Source organism: Triticum dicoccoides, chromosome 5A (genome assembly GCF_002162155.2).
Source record: "Triticum dicoccoides isolate Atlit2015 ecotype Zavitan chromosome 5A, WEW_v2.0, whole genome shotgun sequence".
In the NCBI taxonomy this organism is placed as follows: Eukaryota; Viridiplantae; Streptophyta; class Magnoliopsida; order Poales; family Poaceae; genus Triticum; species Triticum dicoccoides.
The window spans coordinates 21,662,424-21,682,352 of NC_041388.1; the positions used below are offsets into that span (position 1 = coordinate 21,662,424).

Consider the following 19,929-nt stretch of genomic DNA (forward strand, 5'->3'; position numbering starts at 1 on the left):
AAATGTTTTATCGTGTGTTAAGAATGTTCACACGTGCATTCAGAAATATTCATCACGTATTTAAAAAATGCTCATGGTGTAATTTTAAAAAAGTTATCATGTATTAAAGTTTATTCATCATATATTTAAATTTTTTTGTATAAGTGTCCACATATTTTAAAAATGTTTATGTAATTTTAAAAAGTGTTCATGCTTTTGTAATAAATATGCATGTGTTACCATTCAGCATGGATGGTGACTATCTCAAAAAAAAATATGCATGTGTTATAAAAGGTGTTCACTCATTTAGATAGAGTTCATATATTTTCATATAGAAAAGGGAAAAAGAAGTGTTCACATATTTGAAAAAACCTTCATTTGGTGGGAAATTTGTGTTCATGTATATTATATAAACATTCATGTAATTTTAAGATGTTTTCACACTATTAAATTAATTCTTGATTTTTTAAAGAAGTGTTTGATTTTTTTTAAATGATGAATGTAGAAGGGAAAACAGAGAGAAAACGCGAAAGAAATTTGAAGAAAAAAAAGATGAATGGACGAATCGATCGGAAAGAAAAACCCGTGACGAAGCAAGCGTCATTCGCGTAAATGTGACGCATACGCAGTATCTGTGAATCGCGCGCCAATTTGGAGATTGTCGAGATCTTGGATGTGGCAACGGACGCCGAGACGAGACAGGGGACGTGTTCCTCGTAATGGAGCTCGTCCCCGACGGCCGCCCTCTGCGAATCGCTCTGGAGGCCTATATCCGAGGAAGTGATATGAGTGATAATGGAGCAGATCATGGAGGTGGCAAAGAAGATACATGGAGCCGGCGTCATCCATCGGGACTTTAAGCCGGAGAACGTCCTGGTCGGCTTCTTCGGCGGGCTTAGGGTTGGTGACTTTGGGTCGGCGATGCGGGCGAAACCGTATGAGGAGTGCCCCTGATTTACACCTCGCCGGGATAGCTGGAAGGCAACCGGTATTATGGCCAGGTGGTGGACATGTGGGCGCTTGGGTGCATCATGGCGGAGATGTTGGCCGGCGAGACCATGTTCGTGGCGGAGACAGAACAGGGAGGCTCCCTGTTGACCGTCCGTCGAAAGGAAACACTTTTGACCCACATCAACCGTCCGTCCGTCTGAAGAATCGTAGAATATCCTCGTCAAAGGAGCTATGTACCTTTTGTAGCAAAATATACAACCCCATCATATAGTACATTCATTTCTAGATACATTCATTTTTCTGACAAGTATTTCCGGACGGAGGGAGTACATGGGAGGCTAGATAGACACGTGTAGCACATATGTAGTTCCTTTGGACCGGTAAAGATTGTTTGGCTACTTTGTCTGGCGTTGAAAGTTGGCCCGAACTCAACTGGTCCAAGGAAAAGCAGTTCGTAACTTACCGTATAAAGCGAAGGAAAGCGGTTTCCCCAAAGGGCGCCTTCCTTTCCCCTCCTCCCCATGTCCACACTGCCGCCACGTCACTGCACCGCCGCCGGGACAGCTTGCTTCCCCACTGCCTCGCGCCGCCTAGAGCTCGTCCTCCCCGCCGCCGGCGGCAGTCGCTCGCTCGCCCGCTCGCCAGGAACCCCATCTCCCGCCGGCCGCCGCACCGTTCTCCGCCGGTAACCTCGACCCCCTCTCTCCGTCAATTTGGATTCCTCCATGCCATGTGGGCCCCGTGGCGGCTACCTTTTTCTTCAGCGCTTAAAATCTTCGACATCTCTTCGCCGTCAGAGGAAAGCAGCAGGCAGCAGCAGCCAAAGCGGAACAGCGCGGGCCGAGGAAGGGGTAGGTGAGGGGGGAGATGGCCGGCGCCGGGAGGAAGGTGGCGGTCGCCGCCGTGCAGTTCGCCTGCACCGACACGGTGGCCGACAACGTCGCCGCCGCCGAGAGGTATGGATTCGCCCAGCTCCCGGTGTCCCATCCCCTATCTGTACTCTGTACAACTACTAGCAACCTACCCAAGGAACCAAAGCTCCAACTACTTTTATCTGACCGCCGCAGAGAGGAGTATTGTGGTTTGTAGGATTCGCAGTGATTGGATTTTGATTTTGCTAACTATGCCTCAGATGAAAGTACTAGTTCAGTTCCTTGCGTCAGGCTTGGATTTTACCATCGCCTAGCTGTGTTGTTCGGTTTTGGGCTGCGCTTGCGTTAATTTCATTTCCATGTGCTCGTGCTTCTAAATTAGGCATTGAAGCTGCATAATCTCTTGGATCTCAATTACACACTTTGTAATTGCACACTAGATCTGAATTACTTTTCAAGGGAATAACTGCAAGCTCCTGACCACAACTTGCTTTTTACTTGACCTAATGACCTTTTATACCAATTATTAGTGTTTCTCATATTCCACAAAAATGTTGCCACACTTTATACCTTCCACTTGATCTGATCTCAACAAGTGCCTTTATCTACTGATTGTGCGCCTCTGTCTGACTAGGGTATGCAATGAGAATATGCTTCTTTTTGCCGTTTCGAATAACTGATGTCATAAACAGAATATCACCTTATACAAATTCCACCTAATGAAAATCAAGAAAACCAACCAATGGCAATCAGTTGCTCCTCCTTTATTAATAGCCTGTTCTAACCGCAAATTATTAGTGTTTCTCGTATTCCACAAGCTGTTGCCACACTTTATGCCTTCCACTTTCTTGATCTGACCTGACCATGAGAATAAACCTTTTTTTTTTATGTTTCAAATAACTGATGTCATAAATAGAATATCACCTGATAGGAGTATAATCCAATATAGTGAAGATTTAAAAAAAATCAATGCCAATCAGATGCTCCTGCTGTATTAATAGTCTGTTATGATCGCGAATATGAGGTGCTACATATCTTCTCGATTTGTACCATCTTGTGAGCATAAGCTTTCTATTACTTATGGGATCTTGCGTATGCCATGATAGAGTGAGAGAGCACTATCCATTTGCACCAGGTAGTCTATTTAGTGGCTTTGTACACTAATCACCACAGATGACATCCAGTTGGTGTGGACTTGGCTCCTCGCCCAAATCAGCAGTTATTGTTCTTTCGCCGTTTCAAAACATGTATTTTAAACCATTTTCATCTATATAGTTTGGATAGACAAACCAAATGAGTCAACTAGGAGTGAGGACTTCACTTTTCCACAACGACCTTGTCATGCCAAAGAGAAAAACTCAGTGCTCTCCGTGTTTTATTTGTTTTAACCCTGATTGGCCTAATAATGTCTAAATCAGCCTACAGTTCTTATTGTTGTACATCCTGATGGAAAACTGTAGCCATGCTGTGATTCCTCCGTAGACCATAGATTCTTAAAGTTACTGTGCTATTTTTGTCTACATTTCAAGGTGCAGCTTTTATCTTCATATTTCACTGGATTCTAAAGCTGCTGTATAGCACTTTATTTTAGTAAATTCTGTTCAAGCTCCATATCAGTGGTCTTGATATCTGAATTTGGGAATTTTTGTTCTACTTGTGTTCATTATTTTGATAATTGACTTTGGGGATATTTTGTTCTAGCTCTGTAGTGATGATTTTGATAAGTATTCACCATTAGTGTGAGGATTAGTTCTCTTGCCACTGTTTCTCTTTGCTAGCAAGGATCTTTGCATGAAAAGTAACAGTGCAGAACAGAGTCCATGGTTCGTAGGTCACCTTTTCTAAGGACTATTTGCTAGTGAAGAGGATAATTGTGTCTAGTCATCTTTTTTATATGTGTAGGGCCACTTTATGAAGCTGCTATATGCTTTTTCATTTATTATGTGACAAGAATAAAAATGACATTTTTCCATAGTTACATGTACATGCAATATCTGGAATGTGCTTCTGACTTGTGGTACTGCTAGAAATCAAGAGTTTTGTGGTCCCCAACTATTATTCATAGTGACAAGAAAGGAAGCTGTTTCCTATGGTCTTTTAGTTGTTGTCACTCGTATCTGTCACTGGGAATACAAAAGAACCTAAGCCTGAATTTCCGATCATTTGTATTTCAGGTTGATTAGAGAAGCTCATAAGAAAGGCGCAAACATTGTCCTCATTCAGGTAAACCCATATATATGGTAAATAAATGTGACGTTCATTGACGAGTGACAAAATTTACGCTTGCAATATTTCTTTCAAGACATGCATGGCAGACATGAGGGCAGGCCTGGCGCAGTGGTGAAGTCCTCCCCACTTGTGCCAAGAGGTCCTGGGTTCGAACCAGCCTCTCTGCATTGCACTTTGCAGGGGTAAGACTAGGTTCCTATAATCCCTCCCCAGACCCCACCTTGTGTGGGAGCTTCTATGCACTGGGTCTGTCCTTTGTCCTACATGCATGGCAGACATATGAATTCAGATGTATATTCTTCCTTTAGTTTCACAGTAAAACGAGTACAATAAGACATATTTAATTTTCCACTTACATTTGTTAAATTCTGTAGGAGCTATTTGAGGGGCACTATTTCTGTCAAGCTCAAAGGATGGATTTCTTTGGGCGTGCCAAGCCTTATAAAGAGAACCCGACTATAATGAGGTAGGGTAGCTTGTTGTGCTTGAAGCATGTGGACTGCTGGCTAGTGATATTTTCAGTCAAGTGTCTGTAATATTTATACATTCACTTCGTTTTTCATTGTCCATAGAATGCAAAAACTTGCAAAGGAGTTGGATGTTGTAATACCTGTAAGTTTCTTTGAAGAAGCGGGCAATGCTCATTACAATTCCGTGGCCATTATTGATGCTGATGGCACCGATCTTGGCCTATACCGCAAATCACACATTCCAGATGGACCAGGTATGACTTTACAGTAGTGTTCACCTAATACAGTATAAATCCTAAGTGCACTATCTTATCTAGATAAGCGCTTTCTTTTGTCAGGTTATCAAGAGAAATTTTATTTCAACCCGGGTGACACTGGATTCAAGGTAAACATTATTCAGTATCTGTATAAGATACCAGTTTTGGTTAAACAAGATCTACATATTGTAGCTGTAGCTATCATTGTTATTGTTAGGAACTTTCTTAGTAAGACCACCTTTTGTTGATGCAGGCTTTCAAAACCAAGTATGCAACAATTGGTGTTGGTAAGTTATTTTTATTTGCACTGATACCATTTATTTATTTAATTTTGTCACAGTAGCTCTGTTAATGATCAGCGTGACCAATTAGCAAATTTGCTGCTTTGCTTATCATTACTGACCCTGTCATCCATGCCTTGGTAGGAATTTGCTGGGATCAGTGGTTTCCAGAGACCGCAAGGGCTATGGTGCTACAGGGGGCGGAAATATTGTTCTATCCCACTGCTATTGGTTCTGAACCCCAGGATATGAACCTGGATTCCCGTGAACACTGGAAGCGTGTCATGCAAGGCCACGCCGGCGCTAACTTGGTACTGTTAGCTGTTCTGTTTAATGTCCTTAAATGGACCCGTATCTTCTTTCACGAGTCTAAAAGACATCTCTTCTATTTCTAAATGTTTCTACCAGTTGGTTCAAGAGTTCTCACGGTTTCGTGATTCACCTTAATGTGCCCAACAGGTTCCTCTTGTTGCTTCTAACCGGATAGGTAAGGAAACTGTTGAGACTGAGCATGGCAACAGCACCATAAAGTTCTATGGGAACTCATTCATCGCAGGTAATCCAGCTTCTGTCTGTATTTTAAAATTACAGAGGAAGGCGCGTCAATAAAAGCATGATTGATATGATCATTTCATACGACAACTCTGTGTGTGTGCAGGGCCAACTGGAGAAATTGTGAAGCTTGCAAATGACAAAGACGAGGAGGTGCTCGTCGCGGAGTTTGACTTGGACGAGATCAAATCTACGAGGCACGGCTGGGGTATATTCAGGGACAGGCGTCCTGATCTATACAAAGTGCTACTGACGTTGGATGGCAAGACATCATCATCCTAGGTGGATCATAATTTGCAGAATCAGCATCTTTGACGATAATAACTCAAAACTTATATTAAACCAAGACCCTCTTCGGTTGTGTTGGTTCTTCTCTTTTGACTGTTATATTGCAATCTGCTCTGCTAGTTGTTGCATTCCTGCTCATCGGCAAGATGATGCTGTTCCTCGGGCTCCGGGTTGGCAAAGTGGAGCAGCTCCCGCGATGGTATCCTCTCCTCCCGCAGCACCAGCCAGCCGCCCCCGCGCTGCGCCGATCACTGATATGGGCGGCGGGAACACCCTTTTCCTTGCCGGTATCGGTGTCTTTCTCCTGGTCGTCAGAGTGCTGCTCGGTTTTCCGTTAATTAATTGGGCAATTCTCTTCTTCTTAATTAATCGATGAGGCAAAGCTTTTGCCTTTGTTTCGAAAAAAAAAATGTTGTTGTTGCTCCCTTGTGCAGTCTTCAATGTCGTCGACCAGGCGTCGAGGTCACCTGAGCTCTCCAAGCCGAGGCCCTTGGTGCAGAGGCCAAGGTGGCGGTGGCAGAGGAGGAGGTGGTGGTGGGGCAGGTGGCGGAGCGATGACCGTTGAACTTGAGCATTGTCTGACGATAGTCCTGGCCATGGGCAGCCCGGCCTGGTCGGCCCGACCCGGCCTTGTCCATGGGCCGGGCTCGGGCCTAGGTTTTGAGCCCGATGGCCGGGCCGGGCCTGTCATTTTTGCCGTTTAAGGGAAAGGCCCGGCTCATGGCCCGAGGCCCTTTTAGCATGATGGGCTGAGCTCGGGCCCGATTTTTAGGCCTGACAGTCGGGCCAGGCCGGGCTCGGGCCTGGTTTTTTTGCGTCGGGCTTTGGTTGGTCCGGCCCGAGGGATGGCCAGGTATAGCTGACGGCAAGACGTTTGGTTTCCGTAGATTGTTTCTGTAAGCGTATCATTTTCGTTCTACAAGGGGCTAGACGAGCAAATAAGTTTTTCGCGGGGCTATAGATGCACTTAAGTAAGTCGTAAAAGGGGCCATTTAGGGCATGTACAATGGTGGCATATGGATACATATGTTCCATGATAAAAAGTAATTTGAGGCATCTACATTAATTTTTTCTCTCCAATGCAAACTATCATTAGTGGGCCTCATTAAAAAATAGAAAATAAAGACTCTAATGCATATGCATCTCTACTTTTCACTCCAACTTTTTTAGCTTTTGTCACCGGACCACAATTTTCTTTTTCAAGCACCTGCCTCCTGAAGAGGATCCCGCTTCCCTATCCAAACCTGCTTTACGTCATATCCGATCCTACATGGCATATGAGGCATCACCTTGAGGCTATGCATTGTACATGCCCTTATATAGGTGGGGTTGGTTGGTGGAGATATGACGAACGGCGACAATGCCTCGCCTGACGATGAACGGGACGCGGTCGACCGACGTACGACGGGCCCACGGGCAGTGTGTTCCACTTGCACACTTTTTCTGAAGGGAAAATTTTGTTTTTGCCACTCTAGTTTTTGCCAACTTTGTTTATGCCACTTTATTCTTTGAACGAAATCTCATCCCCAATTCCCCTCCTCCCCACCTCACTGTTTCATCTCATCTCTGAGTTGCCTCTCGGTCTCGGGGCCTCACAAAATCTCCTAGAATGATTGCTACTGCCGGGCGGCGCTTCAGTAATCAGTAGCTACTGCTAGCAAGACCTGAGCGTAGTAGGTACGTCCATTTCTGAGACAAGTAATTCCCAACGGAGGGAGTAGTAGCTAGCATGGCGGAAGCTCTGCTTCTGCCGGCGGTACGCATCACGGCCGGCAAGGCGGCCGACGCGCTCGTCCAGGGCGTGGCCGGCATGTGGGGCGTCGACGCCGACCGCCGCAAGCTGGAGCGCCAGCTGCTGGCCGTCCAGTGCAAGCTGGCCGACGCGGAGCTCAAGAGCGGGGTCAACCCGGCCGTCCGGCGGTGGATCAAGGACCTGCGGACCGCCGCCTACCAGGCCGACGACGTCCTCGACGACTTCCACCACGAGGCGCTGCGCCGCGAAGCCCGGATCGGCGAGTCGGCCGCCCGCAAGGTGCTCGGCTATTTCACGCTGCCGCACAACCCGCTTCTGTTCCGTCTCGCAATGAGCTGGAGGCTGAACAGTGTCCTCAAAAAGATCGATCTGCTTGTCGCGGAGATGAACAGTTTCGGCCTGGAGAACCATGCCGAGGCGCCGCATGCTGTTCTTTGCCGGCAGACGCACTCGGCAATCGACGACCCTGCGCAGATCTTCGGCAGAGATCTCGACAAGGAGGCGGTGGTGAACCTGTTGCTCGGCCAGCAAGATCATCAGAAAGTGCAGGTCCTGCCCGTCTTTGGGATGGGTGGTCTGGGCAAGACCACGCTTGCCAAGATGGTGTACAACGACCCCAAGGTCCAGCAACATTTTCAGTTACTCATGTGGCACTGTGCGTCGGACAGCTTCGAGACCGCCGCCCTTGTGAAGTCCATCATCGAGTTGGCTACGAGAGGGAGATGCGACATTCCAGACACAGTCGAGCTGCTGCGAGGGAGGCTTCAGGAGGTCATTGGCTGGAAAAGGTTTCTGCTTGTTCTTGACGATGTCTGGAATGAAGAACAGCGAAAGTGGGAGGATAGCCTGAAATCAGCGTTGTGTTCCGTCGGCGGTTCCGGAAGCGTTATAATCGTCACGACTCGGAGCCCACGAGCAGCGTCTATAATGGGCACGCTTCAAACCCATGAGCTGGCACATCTGAGTGAACAACACTCATGGGAATTGTTCTCAAAGAAAGCATTTAAGGGAAATGTGCGAGAGCAGGCAGAGTTGATGTCGATCGGCAAGCGTATCGTCAGCAAATGCAAGGGGCACCCTCTTGCTCTGAGTGCAATGGGGGGTTTGATGTGTTCAAAATGACGGGCCTGGGAATGGGAGGCTATTGCAGAAAGCAATATTGGGGATAGTGTTGCAGGCAAACAAGAAATCATATCCATACTCAAATTGAGCTACCAACACTTATCCTCTGAAATGAAGCAATGCTTTGCCTTCTGCGCCGTCTTCTCCAAGAACAGTGAGATGGAAAAAAGCATGTTGATCCAACTATGGATGGCCAATGGGTTTATTCAAGAAGAGGGAATGATGGATTTGGAGCAGAAAGGCGAATTTGTTTTCAACGAGTTGGTTTGGAGATCCTTCCTTCAGGATGTGGAAGTGAAACCATTTGATGGCCCAGCTTCAAGGCATGGTTTGGTTGGATGTGGGATGCATGATTTAATGCATGACCTAGCAAAACATGTTACGGGTGAATGCGCAACTATGCAAGAGTTGATTCAGAAGAAAGCATATGTAGAAGATGTCTTTCACATGAAAATATCATCGGATGAATTGGAACAAAGCAACGGATTACTGAAAAATAAGGAATCTCTCCGAACTTTGTTAGCACCGTCATCATCACATAAGGATCTCAGCAAGTTAAGGCTGACGTCGTTAAGAGCATTATGTTGTCGTGGCCTTCATATCCGTCAACCCATAAAGACAAAGCATTTGCGATATCTTGACCTGTCTCACTCTGAAATTGTTACATTGCCAGATTCGGTATGCATGTTGTACAACTTACAGTCGCTGAGGCTCAATCATTGCCACAAGCTCCGATATTTACCTGAAGGCATCAGAAGCATGAAAAAACTTCACCATCTCTATCTTTTTGAGTGTGATAAACTGGAGCGGATGCCCCCAAAGATTAGTCAACTAAGCAACCTGCACACCCTAACATCGTTTGTTGTGGGCACTGGAGATGGTTGTGGAATTGATCAACTCAAAGATCTAAAATACCTTAGCCACCGGTTGGAACTATACAATTTGATAAAAATAGAGAGTGTGGTGGATGCAAAAGAAGCCAAACTCTATCAGAAAAAAAATCTAACTGAACTGTCGCTATGCTGGGGTCGTCGAAAATATCACGGGCCTCAAGATGATGTTGGTAACATGGAACAAGTATTGGAGGCTCTTGCACCTCATAGTGAGATCAAAGTATTGGAGATACATGGTTATGGTGGCACTAAATTCTCATCATGGATGATGCACTCTCAGATGTGCCAGTGCCTAAGAAAACTCATAATCTTCAACTGCCCAAAATGCAAACATCTCCCATCCGCACCGCTGTTGGTCTCCCTCGAGTATTCAAGATGATGTTGGAGAGATGGACAGAAAACAGTACTGCAGGGGAACCTCCTCATAGCTTGGTGATGTTTCCTCTGCTTGAAGAGCTAAGTATGTATGCCTGTCCGAAGGTTGCAAGTGTTCCGAGCAGCCCAGTTATAGAGAAGCTGCGGATAATGGAATGTTACAGCCTTCCAATCAGCTCAATCGCTCATCTGACAACGCTCTCTGAGCTTGAGTTTGGTGGAGAATTAATTCGTTCTGCAAGCATGCCTTTGGGCTCTTGGCTATCCCTCGTGAAATTAAGTGTTAGCTCACTGGGTGATATGATGCTGCCTCCAGGGGACCAGCAAAGCCATAGGCCCTTGGAAACCCTTCGGAGTATGTGGCTATCCGGTCCCAATTGCTTTGAAACGACATCCACTTTGTCAAAATCGCACCTGCTGAGGCTCTGGGAGTGCTTTGCCTTTGTTGAAGAATTGTGCATTTCTGGGTGCGACGAACTTGTCCACTGGCCGACGGAGGAGCTCCGGAACCTGGCTCGTCTCCGTTTTCTGCGCATTAGCTTCTGTGTTAAGCTCAAGGGGAAGGGCTCGCCGTCTGATGAAATCCTTCCGCCGCCCCAGCTGGAGATGTTAAGCATTCACAACTGTAGCAGCTTACGGTATATTCCCGAGGTGGCTGCATCCCTTGATGAATTAGTGATAGGAGAATGCACGTGTTTGATCGCACTGCCTTCAAATCTATCCAAGCTGAGGGTGCTCCGGATTCAGGGCTGCAGTGGCTTGAAAACTTTGCCGGATGGCCTCACCTCTCTTGAGCAGCTGACAATCGAGAGGTGTACAGGGATAGAAAAATTCCCGCAGGACCTCCTCCAACGGCTCCCAGCACTCAAGTCCTTGAAGATAGTTGGTTGCCCCAACTTGCAAAGACATTGCAGACAAGGTGGGGAGTATTTCCACTTGATTTCCTCTATTCCACATAAGGACATTCCAGCAGCAGAAACTGAGTCTGGCAGGATGAACCAGACGTTTTTAAAGAGGTTAATGCCCTCCTGCTGACTCTCAGGTCTCAACTGAGGTGCGTTTGCTCTCTTCTGTTATCTACACCCTTTTGTGCTTCCTTGTGTGTACTTGATTCAATGATTTGTGAATACCTGGAGCTTATTGTTTGTTCTACTTCTGCAGCAGTGTAGGATGAATGCGGTGTTGTGGTTTCATGAAGAAAGGAGCTAAGAGCCAAAGACCGACCTTGTCATCCATGCCTTGGTAGTAATTTGGTTTCCAGAGACTGCAAGCAGGGGGCAGAGATATTGTCCTATCCCACTGCTATTGGCTCTGAACCCCAGGATATGAACCTGGATTCCCGTGAACACTGGCGCTAACTTGGTACTGTTATTTGTTTCGTTGTATTTCTGTAATATTTATTCTATTTCTAAAAGGTTCTACCAGTTGGCTCAACAGTTTAGTGAGTCACCTTTAAGTATGCCCAACAGGTTTCCCTTGTTGCTTCTCACCGGATAGGAAGGGAAACTGTTGAGAGACTGAGCATGGCAAAAGCACTATAAAGTTCTATGGGAATTCGTTCATCGCAGGTAATCCAGCTTGAGTGTGTACTCTTAAATTACAGAGGAAGGTGCAACAATAGAAGCATGATTGATATGTCTGTGCATATGCAGGGCCAACTGAAGAGATCATCAAGCTTGCAAATGACGAAGACGAGGAGGTGCTTGCAGCAGAGTTCGACTTGGACGAGGTCAATTCCTGATCTATACAGCGTGCTGTTGGGGTATATTCAGGGACATGCGTCCTGATCTATACAAAAGTGCTGTTGACGTTGGATGGCAAGACATCATCATCCTGGGTCCCACTTGTATGAGGAGGACATGAGCTCCAAAATACCGGGAAAACAGAGGGTCCAGGAATAATACATGTGCCGCACCAAATGTTGAGGTATCTCTGTGTTTGCAGCTTGGTGGCTTTCCACCAATATAGCATCAACAAAATGCTGCAGTGTAACCATGTGACCAGAAACAAAATGTTTGAAACATGAAGGATAATAATGCATCACTGCTTCACAGTTGTTGAAACATTTTTTACTATACTCCTACAGTTAGTGTTTTTAATCACTTGCTTAAAATGAAGAGGTGGATGATAATTGGCAGAATCAGCATCTTTGACCCCCAAGATACCCTTTGCTTTGGCTGTAATGTAAACCTGTCAACCAACTGTCACATGTGTTGTAGTATTCCTTTTTCATCAAACCAAGTCCAGGCAGGCAGGGTTCTTGTGAGCCTAGAGTGCTTTGCAGCCTGTACTGTATACACGCTCATCCTTAGCTGTGGAGCATCATTGCGACTATGTCGAGGACAAACGCGTCTTTCTTTTGTTGATTCTTGTACCTGAATCCTTGACCCGTGCATCTGCTTCTTTCGACAGACAGAAGACAGAGGAGGAAGTAGCAGTAGATCGACGATGGATGCAAAGACTGACCAATTTTGTTGCAATATTTACATCTCTTTGGAAGGACACTGCCATGGCCATGGCACTCTTAGAACTCTTTGACGACATAATAACTCATACTTATTAAACCGAGAAAACCAAAACCCTGTTATGTTCTGTTGGCTCTTCTCTTTTGACTGTCATATTGCAGTCTGCTGGTTTGTTGCATTCCTCCTCCTGATCACCATCAGCTAGATGGTGTTGTTTTCTTCCTCTGGCTCCGGCTCCGGCTCCGGCTCCGGGTGTGCAAAGTGGAGCTTGAGGCGGCCGTCCTCCCGGCAGGCGTGGAGCAGCTCCCGCGACGGTATCCTCACCTCCCGCAGCACCAGCCGGCCGCCCCCGCGCTGTGCCCTCAGGTACTGCCACGGCTTCCCGGCCGCGCCGATCACCGATATCGGCGGCGGGAACACCCTTTTCCTCGCCGGCATCAGCGCCCCTAGCTCCTGGTCGCCCTGCTTGCAGTCTTGAATGTCGTCGTCGGCCACGATGTCGCCGAGGTCGAGGTCGCCCGAGCTCTCGGAGCTCTCCGAGCCGAGGCCCTCGGTGCAGAGGCCGGGGTGGCGAGACGCTGCCGCCTTGGAGCTGGCGTGGCCCGAATGGAGATGGAAAGAAGGAGGCGGCGGCGGCGGCGGAGGAGGAGGTGGAGGCATGACGAGGCCGTGGATGATGGGATAGTGGTCGTGGATGACGGGACGGTGGTGGCCGCCGTCGTCGAACGGGCCCATCGCCTGCGCCGGCGCCGGCGGCACCAGGCCGCCGTCGTAGCCGTGGGCGCATGCCGTCGCGGCCATGCGCGCGCGCGTACGTGGTGAGGTGAAGACGTCAAGTGGAACGCCGGAACTCAAACTCTCCTCTCTGACTCTGTTGGCGCGTCGCAACTTGCTGCAAGTCGATGTGGTCCGTCCGTCCGTCCGTCCGTCCGTGGGTGAATTATAGGGGCGGCAAGATACGGGATGGGGGCCGGGACTCGTGGCCAGCTGCTGCTGTCACGACTCATGATAATGCTATCGCCTTGGGCTACCGTGTTGGGCCGCGAGACGCAGATACGTACTGCTTTGCTGCGGCCCCGGCATCATGGTGCGGTCTCATTCTCAACGCCTCCCGTTCGCATGTATTTTCGGCTGCACAATCGTGCGGCACCCGTAGATGATTGATCGGTAGCCGCATCACGCAAGTGTAGGAGGTATGGGCATGATACCGGTTCTCCGGCGGCCCCTCGTTTCTAGCGGCGCAAGCAACATCTGGTGTAGTAGTGTACCCAGGTTGCTTTTCAACAGCTGTCCCGAAATACTACATTCCCTTTATCTATTTTGATGATTAATATTTCCGGACGGGCAGGTTTTTTCGGACGGAGGGAGTGTAGTATTTCCTGGATCATGGATGCCAGATTTCGCTCTAGCTTACCTAACTTCAGGTTTAGCTCCTCATCTTAAGGCTCCAACTGCTGACTACGGTTTATCGCCAAAAAATGAACGGTTGGCTAATTTATTTATTTTTTTTGAAATGAAAGGGGTTTCCCCCGCCCCGAATTTTTATTAAGCCAAGGCAGAAAGTATCAAATTTACAAGGCCTCGGCGCAAGCCAAAAGTAGCTGCAGCAGAATTATAAAGCTTGCAAGTTTTTTCACCTACGGATACATACATGAGGGGAATACTCGATTAGATGAACATGTAAGAACACAAAATAAGAAGAGTATGCCCCCATGCACTCGAAGCTAGACCCAGGCGATTCTAAGAAATCCCCCTCACCGATGATCGAGCAGACTTAAACACCGGACAAGAAGAGGGCCGCGGCGCCTCGGCTTCAGGCCAGGCCAACACGACTACGGCGGCAGGCGCGGTAGGACGTCCTGCCCAGGGCGGTGGTGGAGGACGGGGTGCTTCAATCCCTCCCAGGCCGACGGCAACGGGACCGGTGGCATCCGCTACACTGCCTCGCGCCGGGACTGCTCGAGGCACCCAGCCTACCGAGCGTCAGGGACCGTCGCTTCCAAGCACCAGCCGGATGACATGGCGCAGCCACCGGCAGCCAAGGCACTGGCCCTAGGAAGGGGTCGTGGCGGGCAAGGGCATGACGGATACACTGGTTACAGCAGAGATTCTCAGAACTACAACCGCTACAGTCAGTGGGAAGATGACGGATATGATGCTTATGGTGAGGGGCTGCACCGTGGATCTTCCTCCAGTGGTGGCCGTGGTTACAACCGGTATAATCCTGATAACACTGGACATTTTCAATGGCCACCTGGTAATTTTGTGGAAGGTGCCGTCAGACCGAATGATCGCTTCCGAGGTGGTTATCGTCGCGGTGGGAGAGGGAGACGACCTCCACCACCTCGTCAATACCCACCACCACCATTGCCGGTTGCGGAGATGCCTTCGGAGGAGCTTGAGCATGCAGCTGAGGGGGTGGGAGACACACCCACGTTACACGCGGTGGCACTAGACACGGTTCGGGCTCTCGCAGCAGTGAATGTTCCTGTGAATACAGGAGGTGTTAAGCCTAAGTATGGTACGTCTGATAAAGGGCCGGATAAAGCGGAGGGCGAAAAGCTCTCTAAATGGGCAATTAAAAAGAAAAAGTTGCCCTGTTATAGATGTGGTGAACCGGGTCATTTTGTAGCAGAGTGTACAAATGAGCTTTGTGTTTACTGTCTCCATTCCCAGCATGTGACCGGGGAATGCCCTCTCCTTTCCGGTCCTAAGCCTGGCATTAATATATTTGGGGTCTGCTGTAAGGAGTTGATGTTCTTTGAGACCCCGGAGGTGGATCCTTTACCACAGATGATTGAGAGTTCCTTCCCGGCAGTCATCAGAGTCACTAATGGACAGTTGACCGAGGCGTAGATCGTCAGACAACTACGTGAGCTTGTGCCGGGTAATTATCAATGGCACCTGGAGAAGTTAGAAGGTCAGTCTTATAAGGTTGACTTTCCCACTAAAGAGGATCAGGTGCATGTTCTTAAGTGGGGTTTATGCAGAGTTACGAGCACAAACATTATTATCGCTTTCGATGAGTGGAAGCAGGAGGATCCCGAGGGTACACCTTTGGAGAAGGTGTGGGTTCGTTTTTTTGGGGTGCCACCTAAATATGTAAAACATTTTTTGATTGCTTGGAGTTTGGGTGGTTTGATTGGTAAGACAGAAAAGGTGGATATGCCTTTCACTCGTGCACAAAACGCGGCGAGGCTTTTGGTCAGTGTTCTGAGCGTTGAGCGCATACCAGATGTAGTTAGATGGACACATGCTGGAGTTACTTACCTCTTAGAGCTTGAGATTGAGGATACTGCAGTTTCAGAGGCTGGAGATGGCACACAAGACATGGATATTACGGAGGGGGGCGGCGCACCCGGGGACCAGGAGAAGGGGCCCGATGACACTATGCTGGAGTCGGACAAGGGGCCTGCTACATATTCTGATAAGGTAGACAGTTCTACCAAAGAGACGCCCTCGTCCACCACTCCGATGAACACGCTTCGTTTTGGTTCTTTTGTATCGAGGTCCGTGCCTAGCCGGTTATGGAGCACTAGGGTCGAGACAGATGACCCGATAGAGCTTGAGCTTCCACCAGTGCCGAGTTTAGTCGGCAAGGTGACGACCATGGAGCCTACTTCCGGGGCGATGGTGGGTTCTGTTGGGATGGCCGCGGTTTTGGGAGACCCTGGGCAGGAGGTCCACCACACCCACATACCACTGCCGGACCTTTCGCCGGCGGGAGGGGCGCCTGGAAAGGAGATCCACAGTGCGCTTCCCAATTCCACGTCACCGGTCGAGTTGGGGTTGAGATGCGGGCAGGAGTCCTGTGTTGTAACCCCTCTGCAGCTTGGCACCGAGCAGGGCGGCCGAGGTACGACGACTACCACGGGTGATAAGGGGGACGAGATTTGTGAGCAGGAGGCTCCAAGGTCCTCTGTCCCCTTGTCATCCACACCGGCAGTTCCCTCCATCACGCCTCTTCCTCCTTCACCGACGTTACGGGAGGGGCGTGGGAGTCCTGACCGCACCCCGCGCGAGAGGACCACAGAGGAGCTCATCGCTTTTGGTGGGATTACGGATCCGGTGTCGGCTGGCAGGCGTGTCAGCAACCGGATCCAGGGACAGCCGGATGCGGATGACTTTCAGCTAGCGCGGGCCAAGAGGGCTGCCATGCTTCGTCATGCCGAGACTACTGCAGGTATGTCATTTGATATACGTTGTTCAATTTTACATTTTTCTGAGAATGAGTTAGTTGATAAGGCAAACGACTTAGGCATTTCTTTGGGGTCAAATGATACCGAGGTCGTCAAATCCGTCAATGATCTTCTAGACATGGAAGCGGAGAGGGCTTCTGAGATCATTCGTAATCTTGCCGCTATCCAACCTATGAATGACAATGACATGAATAGTTTAGGAATTACTGATCTTGCAAATATCTGCAACAACATTTTGCCTAGTGTCGATACTGAAGATGAGGAGGAAGTTGAGACCACAGATACAGTAGCGCCTCTCCTGACAGAGGAGGCAGTGTCTGTTATTGATGATAATATCGTTCCACAGGGTGTTGGGGAGAAGCCCAAACGACCCTGGAAGCGAAAAATTTATCCTACTTCGGTGATTTGGATCACGACAAGTACGACTCCATCAACCCCGTTCACTTGAACGCTTCCGCTTAGCGATCTACAAGGGTATGTAGATGCACTCTCCTTCCCTCGTTGCTAGATTACTCCATAGATTGATCTTGGTGATGTGTAGAAAATTTTGAATTTCTGCTACGTTCCCCAACATTCAAACCCTCTCCAGTGGTATCGATTTTGATTGGCACATCTTACCACCTAGAGGAAGATCCGGCGGGATTTTACTAGGAGTACGGTGCGAGACGCTCGAGGTACTTAATGTAGTGCAGGGAGACTTTTCAGTTAAATTCAGGGTGAGATCGAAATTGGTCGGGTTCCAATGGTCGCTAGTTGCGGTTTATGGGGCAGCGCAACCTGAATTTAAACCTGATTTTCTTGCCGATTTAGTGCGGATTTGTGGAGACGAAAATCTGGCACTACTAGTCGGGGGGGGGGATTTTAATATAATCCGGAGAAGAGAAGAAAAGAATAATGACAATTTCGACGGACGGTGGTCTATGATGTTTAACATGATTATCGAGAGCCTCAATCTGAGAGAAATTGAGCTCACCGGTAGACAGTTCACATGGGCCAACTCGCTACCTGTTCCCACTTATGAAAAGCTGGACAGGGTACTTGCTAGTGTGGAATGGGAACAAAAATATCCGTTGGTGTCGGTTCATGCGATGCAAAGAGCAATCTCGGATCATACACCACTCTTCTTAGATTCGGGAGAGGCTACCCATGTTGCAAACAAAAATACCTTCTCCTTCGAGCAAAGCTGGTTTGAGCGAGAAGGATTTATGGAGATGATTGCACGTGAGTGGGCTAAGCCGGTTATGGGAAGGACACATGTTGAGAGATGGCAAAATAAGATTAGACACTTACGAGAATTTCTGAGAGGATGGGCCAGGAATGAGAGCGGGATTTATAAGCAGAAAAAAGAACGTCTAACGCAACTCATTGAGGCACTCAATGTAAAGGCTGAAACCACTCTTCTCTCAGTCTATGAACATCGAACCAAGTCCGAAGCTGAGCAAGGCCTACGTGCTCTCCTGAGAGAGGAGGAGCTCAAGTGAGGTTGCGTGCGAAAACGCTTAAGGTTTTCCAAGGGGACGACAACACACAATTCTTCCATATGGTTGCAAATGGTAAACATAGGAAGAAGAAAATCATACAGCTGGAACAGGACAAGGGAACAATAGTGGGGCATGATAATTTAAAATCGTATATCTCCAACTATTATAAAAGTCTGTTCGGACCTCCCAATACTTCCATGGTGTCTCTTGATGAGTCTGTGATTGATGATATACCTCAATTACAAGCAGCGGAGAATGATGTTCTCTCTGCACCGTTTACTGAAAAAGAAGTTCATTTGGCCATAACTCAAATGAAGCCGAATAAAGCACCGGGACCAGATGGGTTTCCAGCTGAATTCTATAAGAAATGTTGGCACATCATTAAATATGATCTTATGCCTATGTTTCATGATTTTTTCGAAGGCCATTTGAAGTTGTTTCATCTAAATTTTGGTACGATAACGTTATTACCGAAGAAGAAGGAGGCGGTCCGGATAGAACAATTGCGACCCATTTGCCTGCTGAATGTGAGTTTCAAAATCTTCACAAAGGTTGGAACCAATAGATTGACAAAAATTGCTCACTCAGTGATTCAACCTAGTCAGACAGCTTTCATGTCGGGACGACACATACTCGAAGGAGTAGTTGTCTTACATGAAACTCTTCATGAGATTCACTGGAAGAAACTAGATGGGGTTATCTTAAAAGTGGATTTCGAGAAGGCTTATGATAAGGTAAAATGGCCTTTTCTTCAGGAGGCAATGCGCATGAAAGGTTTTAGTGAAACCTGGAGGCACCAGGTGGATACTCAAGTCCAGAAGGGTAGTGTCGAAATTAAGGTGAACGATGACATTGGTCACTATTTCCAGACGCATAAGGGGCTGCGACAAGGGGATTCCATGTCACCTCTTCTGTTCAATATTGTGGCAGATATGTTGGCCATCATTATTGGCAGGGCCAAGCAACATGGGCATGTAGAGGGTCTAGTTCCTCATCTGGTTGATGGAGGGGTGTCCATTCTACAATATGCTGATGACACTATCCTTTTCATGGAACATGACATGGCTAAGGCACGTAATATGAAACTTATCTTATGTCTATTCGAACAATTGTCTGGCTTAAAGATCAATTTCCATAAGAGCGAGGTGTTCTGTTTTGGGAAGGCAAAAGACAAGGAACACACTTACAGACAATTGTTTGGATGCGAGTTAGGTGCCTTACCATTCAGTTACTTGGGTATTCCGATTCATCACCGTAAATTATCTAATAAAGAACGGAAAGTAATTGAAGAACGAATCAAAAAAAACTCAGCTGCTGGAAGGGTAAGTTGATGTCATATGGGGGCCGATTAGTTCTGATCAACTCAGTACTAACGAGCATGCCAATGTTTTTACTTTCGTTCTTCGAAATTCCGAAAGGGGTCCGAAAGCGACGTGATTTCTTTAGATCTCGATTCTTTTGGCAGTCTGATGAGGCCAAGAGGAAATACCGTCTCGCGCGTTGGGATATCCTTTGTCGACCTAAAGACCAAGGGGGTCTCGGTATTGAGAACTTGGAAATTAAGAATAAATGTCTTATGAGCAAATGGTTGTACAGGTTAGGGACAGAGCCGGAGGGCATGTGGTCTCAAATCGTGCGCAATAAGTACTTGCACTCGAAAACGCTAGCACAGACTACCACCAGACCAACTGATTCACCATTCTGGAAGGGACTTATGCGAACGAAGGATCTGTTCTTTCGTAGGTTCAAATTCTTGGTTGGC

At 47.7% G+C, this 19,929-nt stretch overlaps 2 protein-coding genes and 1 pseudogene across 2 annotated transcripts; 2 read left to right on the forward strand and 1 right to left on the reverse strand.

Moving 5' to 3' along the window:
- Positions 1-1,457: 1,457 nt before the first annotated feature.
- Positions 1,458-5,967, forward strand: LOC119298861 (N-carbamoylputrescine amidase-like). The gene is made up of 10 exons (XM_037576163.1): positions 1,458-1,615; positions 1,728-1,886; positions 3,977-4,025; positions 4,406-4,497; positions 4,604-4,755; positions 4,840-4,886; positions 5,012-5,045; positions 5,184-5,350; positions 5,499-5,595; positions 5,698-5,967. Exons 2-10 carry the CDS (start codon positions 1,798-1,800, stop codon positions 5,871-5,873), a joined length of 903 nt encoding a protein of 300 aa, XP_037432060.1. The 5' UTR covers positions 1,458-1,615; positions 1,728-1,797; the 3' UTR covers positions 5,874-5,967.
- Positions 5,968-7,387: 1,420 nt separating this feature from the next.
- On the forward strand, positions 7,388-12,089 carry LOC119298860 (annotated as a pseudogene).
- Positions 12,090-12,203: 114 nt separating this feature from the next.
- Positions 12,204-13,366, reverse strand: LOC119298862 (protein FAF-like, chloroplastic). Its single transcript, XM_037576164.1, has one exon. It carries the CDS (start codon positions 13,286-13,288, stop codon positions 12,689-12,691), a length of 600 nt encoding a protein of 199 aa, XP_037432061.1. The 5' UTR covers positions 13,289-13,366; the 3' UTR covers positions 12,204-12,688.
- Positions 13,367-19,929: the final 6,563 nt, after the last annotated feature.